The 13,442-nt window shown below is 34.3% G+C and overlaps 1 protein-coding gene across 1 annotated transcript in view; it reads right to left on the bottom strand.

The window, feature by feature from the left end:
* The window catches only part of SYT5 (synaptotagmin 5), a 207,716-nt gene extending 204,374 nt beyond the window's left edge, over nucleotides 1–3,342 (bottom strand). Inside the window, exon 1 of the mRNA XM_053689941.1 lies at nucleotides 3,192–3,342. Coding sequence (XP_053545916.1) covers nucleotides 3,192–3,342 — 151 coding nt within the window. The remainder of the gene's footprint in view (nucleotides 1–3,191) is intronic.
* Between the last annotated feature and the right edge of the window lie 10,100 nt (nucleotides 3,343–13,442).

The following is a 13,442-nucleotide window of genomic DNA, read 5'->3' as shown; positions in this document are numbered from 1 at the left end:
AAGCAGACAGAAAGAGGGAGAATGGGAAAATGAAGAAAATGAAATGAAGAAATGAAAGATTAACTGGAAAAAAAAACAAATTAAACAAGTTTTGTTGAGTGAACAAATGATCTTTTGGGTTCTGATTATTACCATACCTAAAATTACTTACAGTCTCTGCTGTTCTGCAAAGGGACAGTAGCCAGAACAGACATCAGTTTATTGAATGGTGATATGCAAAATAATTGGGCTTGATACTAAAGCCTCTTTTCTTTTTCAGCATAAATCAGATGTGTACTATTAACTAGACAAACCATTCTCTCAATCTGCCCACAGTAAGGGGTTTATTTATCACAAGGCGAATGTCCCTATCAATTGCTGTATTACTCATTTGCAACTGATATTTATGAAGCAGCAGTTTAAACCACTGCTTCCTAAACCCTTTCTGACAACTTTGAGTTGGCAGATGAAATCCCCCAGACTAATTTGTCCAGGGTGATTCACAAACCCTGATCTTGCGCTATTGGTTGCGCCAGAGAAGGGGGGAGGCATTGCACGAAAGAAAGCTAAATATGGGGAACAAATGCACCCCCCAATTTGAGATGAAATGCGGACAAGTTGACTACATGTGAACCTTGTCTGTACACAAAATGATAAGTCTAGCCCTTAGTGTAGAAGTGCTACAAACATAAGATTATCCAGTTATGTCTGGTTTCTCATTATGCCACAAATTCCCCATAGTAATATGAGTGAAAGCATTCTGACTTCGTTATAAAGCCACTTATCTTTTATGTAAAACAATTAAAGGGATAGTAAAGTCAAAATTAAACTTAAATTGACTGCATAGAGTATGACATTTTAAACAACTGTACGATTGACTTATTTTACCAATTTTACCTATTTATCAAGTGTCTGTCGGACCTGATCCGACAGTGCGGATCAGGTCCGACAGACATCGCTGAATGCGGAGAGCAATACGCTCGCCGTATTCAGCATTGCACCAGCAGCTCTTGTGAGCTGCTGGTGCAACACCGCCCCCTGCAGACTCGCGGACAATCGGCCGCCAGCAGGGGGTGTCAATCAACCCGATCGTACTTGGGTTGAATTGTGGGGATTCCTGTCCGCCTGCTCAGAGCAGGTGGACAGGGTTATGGAGCAGCGGTCTTTAGATGCTTGATAAATGGGCCTCCATATGTGTGCTCAGGAGCGTGCACATGTCTTTAGCCATCTGGCAGCAGTATTTGCAACATTGCAGTTATACATAGTTGCCAACACTGCTGCTATAGGGGCCTAATTATCAATGTGCGGACAGCGGATCATGTCTGCCGCACATCGATAAATGCAGACAGCATTCGCTGTTGGCATTTATCATTGCACAAGCATTGAACTAGAAATGCTTGTGCAATACCGTCCCCTGCAGATTTGTGGCCAATGGGCTGCTAGCAGGGGGTGTCAATCAACCCAATTGTAGGCGATCGGGCGAATTGTTGTCCGCCGCCTCAGAGGTGGTGGACGAGTTAAGGAGCAGTGGTCTTAAGACCGCTGCTTCTTAATTCCTGTTTCCGGCGAGCCTGAAGGCTCGCACGGAAACAGGTGAATAAGGGGCCATATGGGGCTTAATAAATTGACCCCATAGAATGCTAAAGACAAGTCAGCGCTCCTAAACTCCTATCAGCCTGCCTAGCATTACTCTTCTACAAAGGATTTCAAGAGAACAAAGCAAATTTGATAAAAATAAATTGGGAAGGTGTTGAATTGTGACTTTACTTTCCTTTTAAATAATTACCTCACAACTTCTTAGGTATATATATCTGTGCAAGTCATTTACCATAACTCAGCATGCTGAGCTGAGTGCAGAAAAGTATTTTTAAATTTATTTTTAATTGTTTAAAACTTTAAATATTTAAATATTTTTTTATAATGAATCAATTTATATTATAAACTATGAATTAAAAGGGAAATTAACATAATTTTATCTACACATCGTGAGAGATAAGCATAAGAAAAAAAAAGTTTTCTAAACATTTAAAACCGTCCTTTTGCTACATCTAGGGAAAAGAATCAGGTATGTCAGTTTTCAGTTGAGATAAAAAAAAAGAACTCCTGTGCTGAACTGTGTAGCATGTTGCAAAGTCAATAGCTGCAGAAAACTGCCATATGCAACGCAACCTTCTTCAATAAAGAAGCTTGTTAACGTTTTATAAATTAATAATCAGATTCAATAAAAATGTAAATGAGACAATAGTGTTTTTAAAATTTTTTGGCAAGGGTTCTGATTTTAAAATGTGACTTCTGTTATAAAAAATAAATACTATCACTATTTAATTTATTTTAAAAAGAAGGGCTTATACCTTTGCAAGCTCATTGCTGAGATAGATCTTATTTCAGTATTTTTTTAATAATAAACAATAGTGTAAAAATACATGAACTAAATTAATAAATAAAATGTATTGTCTTGTTTCTTTACTATTCGGAATTTTGGCTAATGGTGTATCCTGCTACATGCAATCCTGGAATTCCTACCAGACTTATAAATTATTAATAATATGGGAAAAAAACGAAGCAAAAAAAGCAGAATGGAAAGAGTGAACATGTGTGCTTCACCAGTATAAATTGTTAATGAACTGAAATAATTCAAATCAGTTCTCAGTAGCAGCCATATTAACTGGGAGTGTATTGTTAAATTATTAAAAACATAAAGCTTGTCTGGTCTCATACATTTGCAGTAAATTACATTGGCTGAACCAAGAACATAAGTGTTATACGGAGAATACAACAGTATATTTATGCAGTTTGATCTGTCAGGTGCATTTGACAGACTATATTATCTTTATAAACTAAAAAAAAAATAGAAAATAAGAAAAATTGGGCCTATGTTTTTTTCCTTATTGAAATGGTCAATTAATGTGTTTATTTTTATATATCCAAAAGCCTTTACTTTCAGTTCTTGAATAACTGTTACTCTATGAATAACTTTTCAGTATAGCCGCTTGTCTGCTGTTTGTGATTAATGATTCCTTTCATCTTAGAATTCCCCAGAAACTACATAGCCATAACAATTTAATGTGACAATAGCTGTTTATAGACAAATGGAGATATATTGATTCCTGCACCACAAAGTAGTACAGGGCTGTATATTTGTCACAAGCTGAACAATTTTCACTGTCATCTTCTGCAGAGCAAACAAAGAAAAAAAAAACATGTTTACTTACTCGGCAGTTTGCTGAGTTCATTCATAAATTTATTCTTCATGTCTGTGAAGACATTATGCTTGGTTGGCACGTCTGTGCCATTTTGGTGAAGCTCAGGAGCACCTGTTGTCTGCTCAGATGCCAACATGGCAGATCTACGCTCTTGACTCATTATGGACCTGTGGATGAAAAATTTTAAAGAAAGGTGTAGATTGTTGTAGAAGAACTTAATTATAGTTTTGGAGTACAGCAAAAAAAAAAAAAAAAAAAGAACAATTATATTGAGTGACATTATATCAATATTTTTTTCTTTGATCCACACAAAAGATGAATAAATCAAACTTTTTAATTTCCAGTTACACCAATAGCACCAATAGCACCAATAGCAAAATGGGATTTATCTCTTTGAGCCAATGAACATTAAAACAAATTAATCATTTGTGCACATATATACTTTTTTGTTAGCTTTTTTTTTTACAAAAAAATATTTTATAATGCTTTGTTGCAGGTCTTTCACATACATGATGGAACAAATAATGGATTGAATCACCTATCATAGATCTAACTGCCTATCTAACTGCTCCTTCAACATCTCCATCTCTGTACCAACTCACTACTATGTGTTGTTATACCTCAAGACTTGGACCCCAAGGCTTAATCCTGACCCTCTGCTCTTCTTAATATACATTTCCTCAATTGGGAAACCCATAAGCTTGTTTTTAGTTTCAAAACCAAATATTTGCTGATGACACTCAAATCTATGTATCTTCTCCCATCCTTTCCTTCTACCTTCTAAATATTCTAATTATGTTTAACTAATACCTCTCCCAGAACTGATTCCCCTTTCTATCAACACACCAACACCTGAAATAGTTAAGCACCTTCACACCAGCTCCATTCTCTTACAGAATCTGTTGGCGCTCTACAAATACCTGATAATAATAATAATATTACTTGAAAAAAAAAACTCTCCTTTTTTCTCAACTTCCAATCTCTCATTAAATTATGTCATCCCATCTCTAATGGCTAAAATCAACAAATCACTAAAGACACAATAAAACTTTTGAGCTTTTTTTACTCATCATATCATGTCTGACCCTTCAAACTGGCTGACCACTTCATTCTGTTCTATATGCCGCTGCCAGACCTATCCTTACCACCCACCGTTCCTTCTTTTCTGCTTTTCTATGATGTAAGCTAATTCTCCAGGATTATATTTAAGTTTCGTACCCTCATCTGCAAAGTCTTCTACATTATTGCCCCCCTCACCTCTTGTGTCATGTCTATATACTCACATAGGGACCGAATCTGTAAAGCTCTCGGGGCTCTATAAGAAATCTCTCCAGTACTAGAAGCCTTTGTCCTAATTCTATAAAGGTGGTTTCTAACTTGAGAACAGTGTATCTCACAAAGGGGTGTTCCTTATTTTTAGGTGTGAAGGCAATGCATGCATTACTATAGGAAAATAAATAATCATTTTAAAATTGTATACAACAAATAATTACTTATTTAGATAAAATTCTGCGGTAAAAATTCTATTGTTTAATTGCAGTATCATAAGAAAATTGTTTATCATAAATCGTATTTTAAGGAAAAATCTAAATTTATATAGAAATTGTGCAGAAAAGAAACAGTTAAGGCACACAGTAGAAATCAGAATATAACTACACTGCACATGCAAAAATCAGTTTGAAATTCATATTTATAATATGAAAATGATAGTGTATTATTTTCCTTATTGTAAAATTAGTTTTCCTGCTGGTGGGCTGAACAGTTCCCTGGGTGCAGCTTAAATTTCTTCTCCAGGTCTGACGTATTCTGTAAGCATTTTCCCCTGGGTTAGAATATATAACCATAGTGCTGCCATTTTGTATCTAAGAAGCCATGATGAACTAATTATTTTTTTCTGTATTTTGTTATATGATATTTGTTCTTTGGGGAGTAACATTCTTATCTTGTTACTAACGTAACCATGCAGCTAAGAGCATTTTTACATTCCTATGTTATCTTTTTGTTCAAGGATGAATGTCTCTAGTCTTATACAAAGGATTTTCTGTCTTTGTGTGTGCATGTCTGATTCTTGCTCTCCAAGGCCTTAAATGTGAAATGCTCAATTCCAGTGATAAGTGTAACATACTGATTATTATTATGAAGATTATGAAGTGGCTATCTCAGACCTAACAGTTCTGGTGTTGGAATTCACACTGATGGAATTCACACTGGGTAAGTAAGAAGAAGTGTTTAAATCTCTTGCTTCCCTCTGTGAATTTGGATCCAAGGTCTAGCCTGCGTTAAGGGGAAATAATAAGGGGTTAGACTCCTCTGGACAGGTTTGAGTCCGGCGGTTAAGCATGGGTTTGAGTCCTAGTGCAATTTATAGCGCAAGTTTGAGTATTGCACTGACCACAGGCAAGTTTGAGTCTTGCACTGTTTTTAAAGGGTTAATAGTCCCTATGCCAGTTTGAGTCTGGCACTGTAATAGTCCCTCTGCAAGTTTGAGTCTTGTATGGTATTTAAAGGGTTAAAAGTTCCTCTGCAAGTTTGAGTCTTGCACCATATTATATATATAGATAATCATGGATGTCACTGGAGCTAAGTACTCACTGATGTATGTTTATTTGTGTGTATTGTATTGTGCTGTCCTGTGTATACAAGTATGAAGCGAATATGGGATTTGCTCAAGGTAAAATGTTTAGTATGTTGTTGCTTGAATGTGTGGTAATGTGATAAGAGAGATATATATATTTTTTTTAAGAGTTCTTGGCAATAGTCTCATGAGACGCTGCACAGAAACTGACTTACAGACCTTAGTTTGCTGACGGAGAATAATTTATGACTGATTCTTTAACTTAACTCTTATGGAAAAAAATCCTGATCCTTGTACATAATGTTGTAATTTTATATGTAAGGATGTATCTTGAAAACTAGCGTTGTATGTGAAAACCCGTTCTGTGTAATTTATGTGTTAGAAGTGTTTCTCTGTGTTTTTGTTACTTGTAAAGCTCTCTACTAAAGTTCAAAGGATTTATTATCTTGTCTAATTATTTGTTAGACGTCTTAAATTGTTTGAAAATGGCCATTCTGAACAATTTTGGACACAATACATTTTAAACTTAGTAAAGAGTTTTATCTTGTTATTCTGTCACTAATAAATATATGTTTTACTTACAGAGAGAGAGCATTTATAAAATATGTTTTCTGTATCTTTAAAGTTTGCTGTTTGTTAAAATTGCTGAATGTTGGGAGTAAATTTACGGTATGCAAGTTGATATAAACTTATGTGTGTGTATTAGTGTTTCTTAGCTAAGAAAGCTGATGCTGTAATGATTTGTTTCTTATTGCTGTAACTTAATTTTAATAATAATTTCATAATAAAAATGTGTACAATGCTTAATTCTGTGTGCCAGTAGTAGGATTGATGAGAGATTTGATGTGTCCGACTCTAAGGCATATAAATATATTGTTTTTGCAAGTAAACTACAGAATTTGTAAGTGCGATGATGGGCGTGATTTTATGTCTGGTAAATACAAAAGAGAGTTTTTCTGCCATGTGATTAATAGGTTGATTTAAGTATGTTGTTCTGTGGGGATGTGTAAGATTTATGCACTGTTTAGGGGTAGATGGGGGTTTGAATGGGTCTTGGAGCAGATAGTCAGTAGTTTGGGGATTCTGGGAGGTGGATGGAGAGTATTGAAGAGACAGTACTATTATGCAGTAACAAATTGTGCCCTATTGGCCTATTGGCTATTATAGCAATAAGTGTATGGATTTCTATATAGTATTTTCCCACAAATTCATGTTATACTGTAGTATTAGGCTTACATTGGTATTAAGAGATTTACTCATTTTCTGTGCCTTTTATATAGCTGTTATCTGTTTTAAATATTATATAATTTTTATGATATGTTATTTTGTTCGAATAAAAGGGTGGAATGTTAGAATATATAACCATAGTGCTGCCATTTTGTATTTAAGAAGCCATGATGAACTAATTATGAACTGTTGTACTGATTTTGAACTGTTCTTTTTGTCTGTATTTTGTTATGATATTTGTTCTTGGGGAGTAACATCCTTATCTTGTTACTAACGTAACCATGCAGCTAAGAGCATTTTTACATTCCTATGTTATCTTGTTGTTCAAGGATGAATGTCTCCAGTCTTATACAAAGGATTTTCTGTCTTTTAAGTTTTATTACCTAATTTGTAATAGGGGGCGTGTATGAAGACCCTCTGTGTCGTTACATGTATGTAATGTAATATATTACCCAGCCCTGCTAAAAATAAATTAGAGCAGACTTAAATTCCATCGTGTGTGTGTGTATCTGATTCTTGCTCTCCAAGGCCTTGAATGTGAAATGCTAAATTCCAGTGATAAGTGTAACATACTGATTATTATTATGAAGATTATGAAGTGGTACCCACCAGGCTATCTGAGACCTAACACCCTGCAAATCTCACCCTTTTCCTCCCACAAAATAAAGTGTGGCAAAATATACAAAACACTCTATATACAATACAATATACAATATAAAAAAAACATGCATATGAAAATGGAAGTGATTGTAAAGTACCATGCACTGAAAGTAATCTGATCTGTATTGGCTGCAGTTTTTCATTTTTAAAGTGCGCTCCCTGCTAACTTCATTCCCCTAGTCAAGTTTCCATTTCTAGCGAGCTCCATTACTTTTTATGGGAGACATCTCACCGCAGGGACAGCCTCTGTCTTTTATAGAATTCCATGAGCACTGCCCCTGCTATTGTCGGTGGGGAAAACCACATTTTTTTTTTTTAATCCGGCCCATATTCATCTCCTTTTCTCTATTTTGACAAGCTGATCATTGAGACACTTTATATAGCAACCTGGAAAGATTACAATAAGATCCTGTATGGATATAACAGCTTGGGTAATTTCCTTTGTTAAAGGGACAGTCTAGTATAAAGTAAACTTTCATTATTCAGTTAGGACTTGTAATTTTAATCAACTTTCCAATTTACTTTTATCATCAAATTTTCTTTTTTCTCTTGGTATTCTTAGTTTAAACTAAACATAGGTAGGCTCATATGCTAATTTCTAAGCCTTTGACAGCTGCCTCGTATCACATGCTTTTTAAATCTCTTTTCAACACAAAGAGACAGAAAGTACACATGGGCCATATAGTTAACACTGTGTTCAGGCACAGGGGGGTTATTTAAGATTTAACACAAAACAATGCTAAATTTAAGATAATAGATAATAAACAGTCACAGTCATGTGACTGTCCAGGGGGCTGGAAGAAGGTTCTTAGATGCAAGGTAATCACAGAGGTAAAAAGTATATTAATATAACTGTGTTGGTTATGCAAAACTGGGGAATGGGTAATAAAGGGATCATCTATCTTTTAAAACAATAACAATTCTATGGTAGACTGTCCCTTTAACTTTTCTAAGACATTCCAATCCGTTCGAAAAGCAGCAGTATGAATTAGTAAAACTGCTCAAATTGATAAACAATATGACAGAAAAAACAAGCACATTAAAAATATAAGAAATCAGTAAATTGCAAGATTTTCAAGAGGATTTTCACGTACTTTCAGGGAAAATAAATACATGTACATCTAAAGAAAAAAAAGCTTTCCAATTGACTTATATTATCAAATTTACTTTATTCTATTGATATCCTTTATTAAAGGTTATAATACAATAGACTCAAGAGTGTGTATGTGTCTTCCTCATCAGATGGCAACAGTGTTTGCAATTTTGTACTTTCTTTAAAACACTTCTGCCATATGGGGCAAGATTTATCATTGCTTTTCTCCTATATTTGCACCTAAAAATGCACACACAAATAAATGCCCCTATTTATCATTAAAACATTTGCTTAAAATTGGGCATTTGACTGTGAAATTCTCATACTCTATCCCCATTCTCCTTGGCGCACAGGTGCACTATAAAAAAGGGTTTAAATTAGATTTTTAGTCTTATTCCTATAGAACAGCTCATTAATTGGACTTGTTACAAATTTATAATTTTTTTTACTTCTATAGGGGACTAAGAGTTCTCCTGCAAATAGCTCCCAGTAATGCATTTTTACCCATGAGCCTACCTAGGTGTGCTTTTTTTTATCAAGTTAACAAAAAAACAAATTTGATAATAGAAGTATATTGGAAATTCGTTTAAAACTGCATGCTCTATCTGGATTATCAGAGTTTAATTTAACTTTATTGTTCCATTAATTTTTACTTTCATGTCCTTTTAATGAGTTGTCAAACTGAAGATAATAGAACTTATGCAGCAGACTCAGATGCTAGTTATATATAGGCCTCTCTAACTAAAACAAAAGGTCAATTATGCTTAACAAATCCAACAAATATGTCAATAGACTACACAAAGTTGTGTATTGCTTTTCTAGACCAGTAATGGCAGCACAAGTTGTTTACTAAGGTGGAATTAAAGGGAGTTTAAATTAATATTGCTTTTGTGTAAAAATTGTACTTGTACCAGGATCCGATCTGAGGTAAAAACCCATTCTGTAATCTATGGGTTTTGTTATTCATAATGCTGTAAATAAATAGCTGGTTTAGGCTATTCACAGCTGGTAATACTGGGAAAGCGCACATTTGATTTTCTAAATTAGATGATCTTATGTTCCCCATACATAAAACTATTTCCAATCTTTAAAGTATTGGGGCTGCTTAAGTGTAGTGACTTTGGGCTGTTGTGTGGTGTAATATTATCTCAGGATAGTTACTCAGCTATTGGGTAATTATACTTGCAATTTATTTGAGGGTAACATTTCAACTTTTTGTACCGTTTTTATTTCCAGTGTGCGTTTAAGATATGGATGTGTTGTCTATACATTGCAGTTAAATGTATGTACCATAATAATGTACATATTGGCCTAGATTCAATAAACCTCAGCAAGGGCTGGCAAGTACTGTAGATCGCTGGTGAGAAATTAAACTGAAAAGTGAAATTAAAAACAAATGGGTGCTAAATAATTAAACTTACACAGAATCTTTTGTAAGGATTCTCACACTAACTTCCAGACCGCAATGTCAGGGATTCTGACATCACTTTAGAAAAAATAAATAAAATAAATATATATATATATATATATATATATATAGTTTCAGAGTTTAGGAGGATTTGCACTCTCACCTTCATTTACATCAGCCAGGGTGTTAGGAAAGAATAATAAACTCCAATTTGTATTCAATTCCGCACTCACTGGACTTATAAACAAAGAGTTCTTTATTCAAGGGACGTTTTCAGAGCTCACTAGCCCCTTCTTCAGACCATAACATAACAGGCATAAACATATATATTTACTGGGAACACACAGTTCCCATATACTGCACTGTAAAGACACTTTTCATTGCGGTTTTTTCTCTAGCACCCCACACCTGCCAACTTTATCCCCCTCAAAACTGCTTAGTGCAGTTAAAAATATATATATATATGTATAAATAAATTAAATTTTTAGTTTTTTTTAAAGGACCCTGTGGTTAATTTTTTGAGCACTACTTGTAATGGCTGGTTATTTGTTGCGTCCCGTAATTGGGCGAATTAGCCCATTTGCGGGCACACGATAAATTAGCGATCCACTTGTTAGCTAGCCCTTAATGTGCTACATTAGATAAAATTATTCAATATGTGCTTCAGCCATATAAATATATTGCTTGAAATATACTGGGCGCTGTCTAGTGAAGATCATTATAGCATAATTTATGTCTATTGTAAGCAAACACACGTCACGCAGCTTCAAACTAAATGTAATATTAATAATTATATTACAGAGTAAGAACATTTTGTGCTGGTAGTTGCATTAAACAGAAGGCCAAATTCATATTAGAGGAGTTTAAAGGGACACTGTACTAAAAAAAAGTTATGTCATTCATATGAAAAAGCAGAATGTAAACATATTGATATGTATCTAAAAATATATGAGCTAGAAAAATGTTTAAACTGTAATATACCAGTGTCAATTGCACACTTCTCACTAATGCTCATTGGTGTATAGGTACTTTCTATTTATAGTCAATGATAATTTGCTGGAAGTATCTATTGGCCAATGAGTATCAGCAGGAAGTGCCTATCAGCCAATGAGCATTAAAAGGAAGTGTCTATTAGCCAATGAGTGTTAATAAGAATTACACAATGATAGTACTGTATATTTCATTTATATTTTTAAATGTAAAATAAGCTTTTAGCTTATATTTTTCATAAGAATTTGGCCTTTAATATGAAAAAGAGAATATTTTAAAGTGTCTCTTTAATGATTACTGTTGATGAAGCAGTAACTTGTGAGCCGTTAAAGTGATCCATCTTGGTAAGAAACCCACTGACACTGAAACTGAACAAGGATCTTATTTATATCAAGAAGTATAAGATGTTGTGAATTGCACTAGAAAAACATTACTTATATAAACGCCATGGGACAGAGAAAACCTTATTTCTGAAATTAGTTTTACAGTGACTGCTCATAATTTGTAGCATGATTCATGATTGTTTTACTGAGCAAAAGCTGTTAGAATGAAATACTTTACCTTTATTTTGTAATTTGAAATAACTGATTTTGCTATACTTATACTGAAAATATGAATACTGCTCAATTATTTAAAAAATAAATAAATATGTAAACAGGAAACAGCTGCAAAAATTAACTTCGCAGCGGGAGTAGAAGAGAGGGAGATGTTGTATCTGAAACAGCTGTTTTTTTAACCCCCCAGCCATTATTAGCATTTCAATACCTAACTATTAGGTTTTGTGTATTTAGAGTGCAATAACACACAGATCTGCTTTTTCTGCATGCTCAGTCCATTTAAATAGGCAATGGTTTTAATGAGCAAACCAGCTATTTAAAATACAAAAATACATGTGAAGGAAGAATTTTACCATACATGTTCTCTTCAGCAGGTATAACAAGTAAATTGGAACACATTATGGGGAAACAAATTTTAGAGTACAGTGTCTCTTTAAGCTTCTCTTGAATACTGCAACAGCAGAAATATAAATCTTTGTAAAATGTATTAAGATTTCAAATGTTTTATGCCACACATAAGTTTTAATTTACATTTGAATATATATTGCCAGGCATTATTAAAGGGACATGATATCCAAATGCTGAAACAATTGAAAGTGGTGCAGCATAGCTGTAAAAAACTGGCTAGAAAATATCACCTGAACATCTCAATGTAAAAAAGAAAGATATTTTACCTAAAAATGTCCTATGTATTTACACCCCATTGTAAAGGACTTTAAGCAGCAAATCAGTATTCCTGTCCCAGGACTTGAAAGGGAGCGTGCCTTATGCACACTCATGTTATTTCCCTATTCAGTTTAAGGAAGTTTACTATGGAATCTCATGAGATCACAGTAAAACAGTTCATGACCTCAGCACTGCTAATGCTGATTGGCTGCTCTTCATTTCTTCCTTTTTTATTTATTTTTTTACCTGCAGCTGGGCAGTAATTGAAAGATAATTTTTTTTTTTTTTATTGAGGTTCAATTCGCGGCTTACAAACAAAAAACCAACAGCAGTATAGTCAAAACATATAGTTCTTGCCAACGTTAAATACATTGCAAGTCATACAGGATAAACATATCTTAGTCATATGGAGACATTGAAAATTATAAGTAAATATAAAGCTTGCCGGAAGGTAACTGTATGCCTTCTAAATGACACATAGGGCCACTTTTGGACCCTGCAATGGATACATAAATAAATAAAAAAAAATACAGAAGGCAATAATGGTCAGAATGAGGCCACTTTTGGGTCTCAACATAAAACCTTGCTTTTCTTGTTTTATATAATGTGTAGTTGTGATCATGTTTCATCATAGGAAGATACAACCCATAGCTTTCAATATTTGTGTACACCTTGTATGTATCGAAGGCTCACTATTGTACAGGAAACTAGATGAATGTCAGCTTGAATCAGAATTGCTCATTTTGGGAGTTTTGCTTCCCTCTACTTAAGGTACATAAACTAAATGACAGCGGTAAATGTAGCTATAAAGACTATGTGTCCGATCAGGGAAATAAAAACTAGGGAGCAAAGCAAGGCGCTCTGCCTCGGCTGCAGGCAGCTCTGCCAAGCCACCCTACTATCCATATCTACTTTACCCATCAATTCTGATGAGACAAAAACACATAAAAAAAAATAATAAATAATTGTGTGTTATAATTAGGGCTCTCCATAGACACACATATAGTCAGTAAAGAAGTCGCAATAGGTTAGGTAGTGCCCAGTAGTTACACACAGAATCAGAACACAAGCCCCTCTGTTCTAG

Source organism: Bombina bombina, chromosome 8 (assembly GCF_027579735.1).
Source record: "Bombina bombina isolate aBomBom1 chromosome 8, aBomBom1.pri, whole genome shotgun sequence".
Lineage (NCBI taxonomy): Eukaryota > Metazoa > Chordata > Amphibia > Anura > Bombinatoridae > Bombina > Bombina bombina.
Note: the sequence above shows the minus strand (reverse complement) of the source record. Positions and strands in the feature narration are given on the sequence as shown.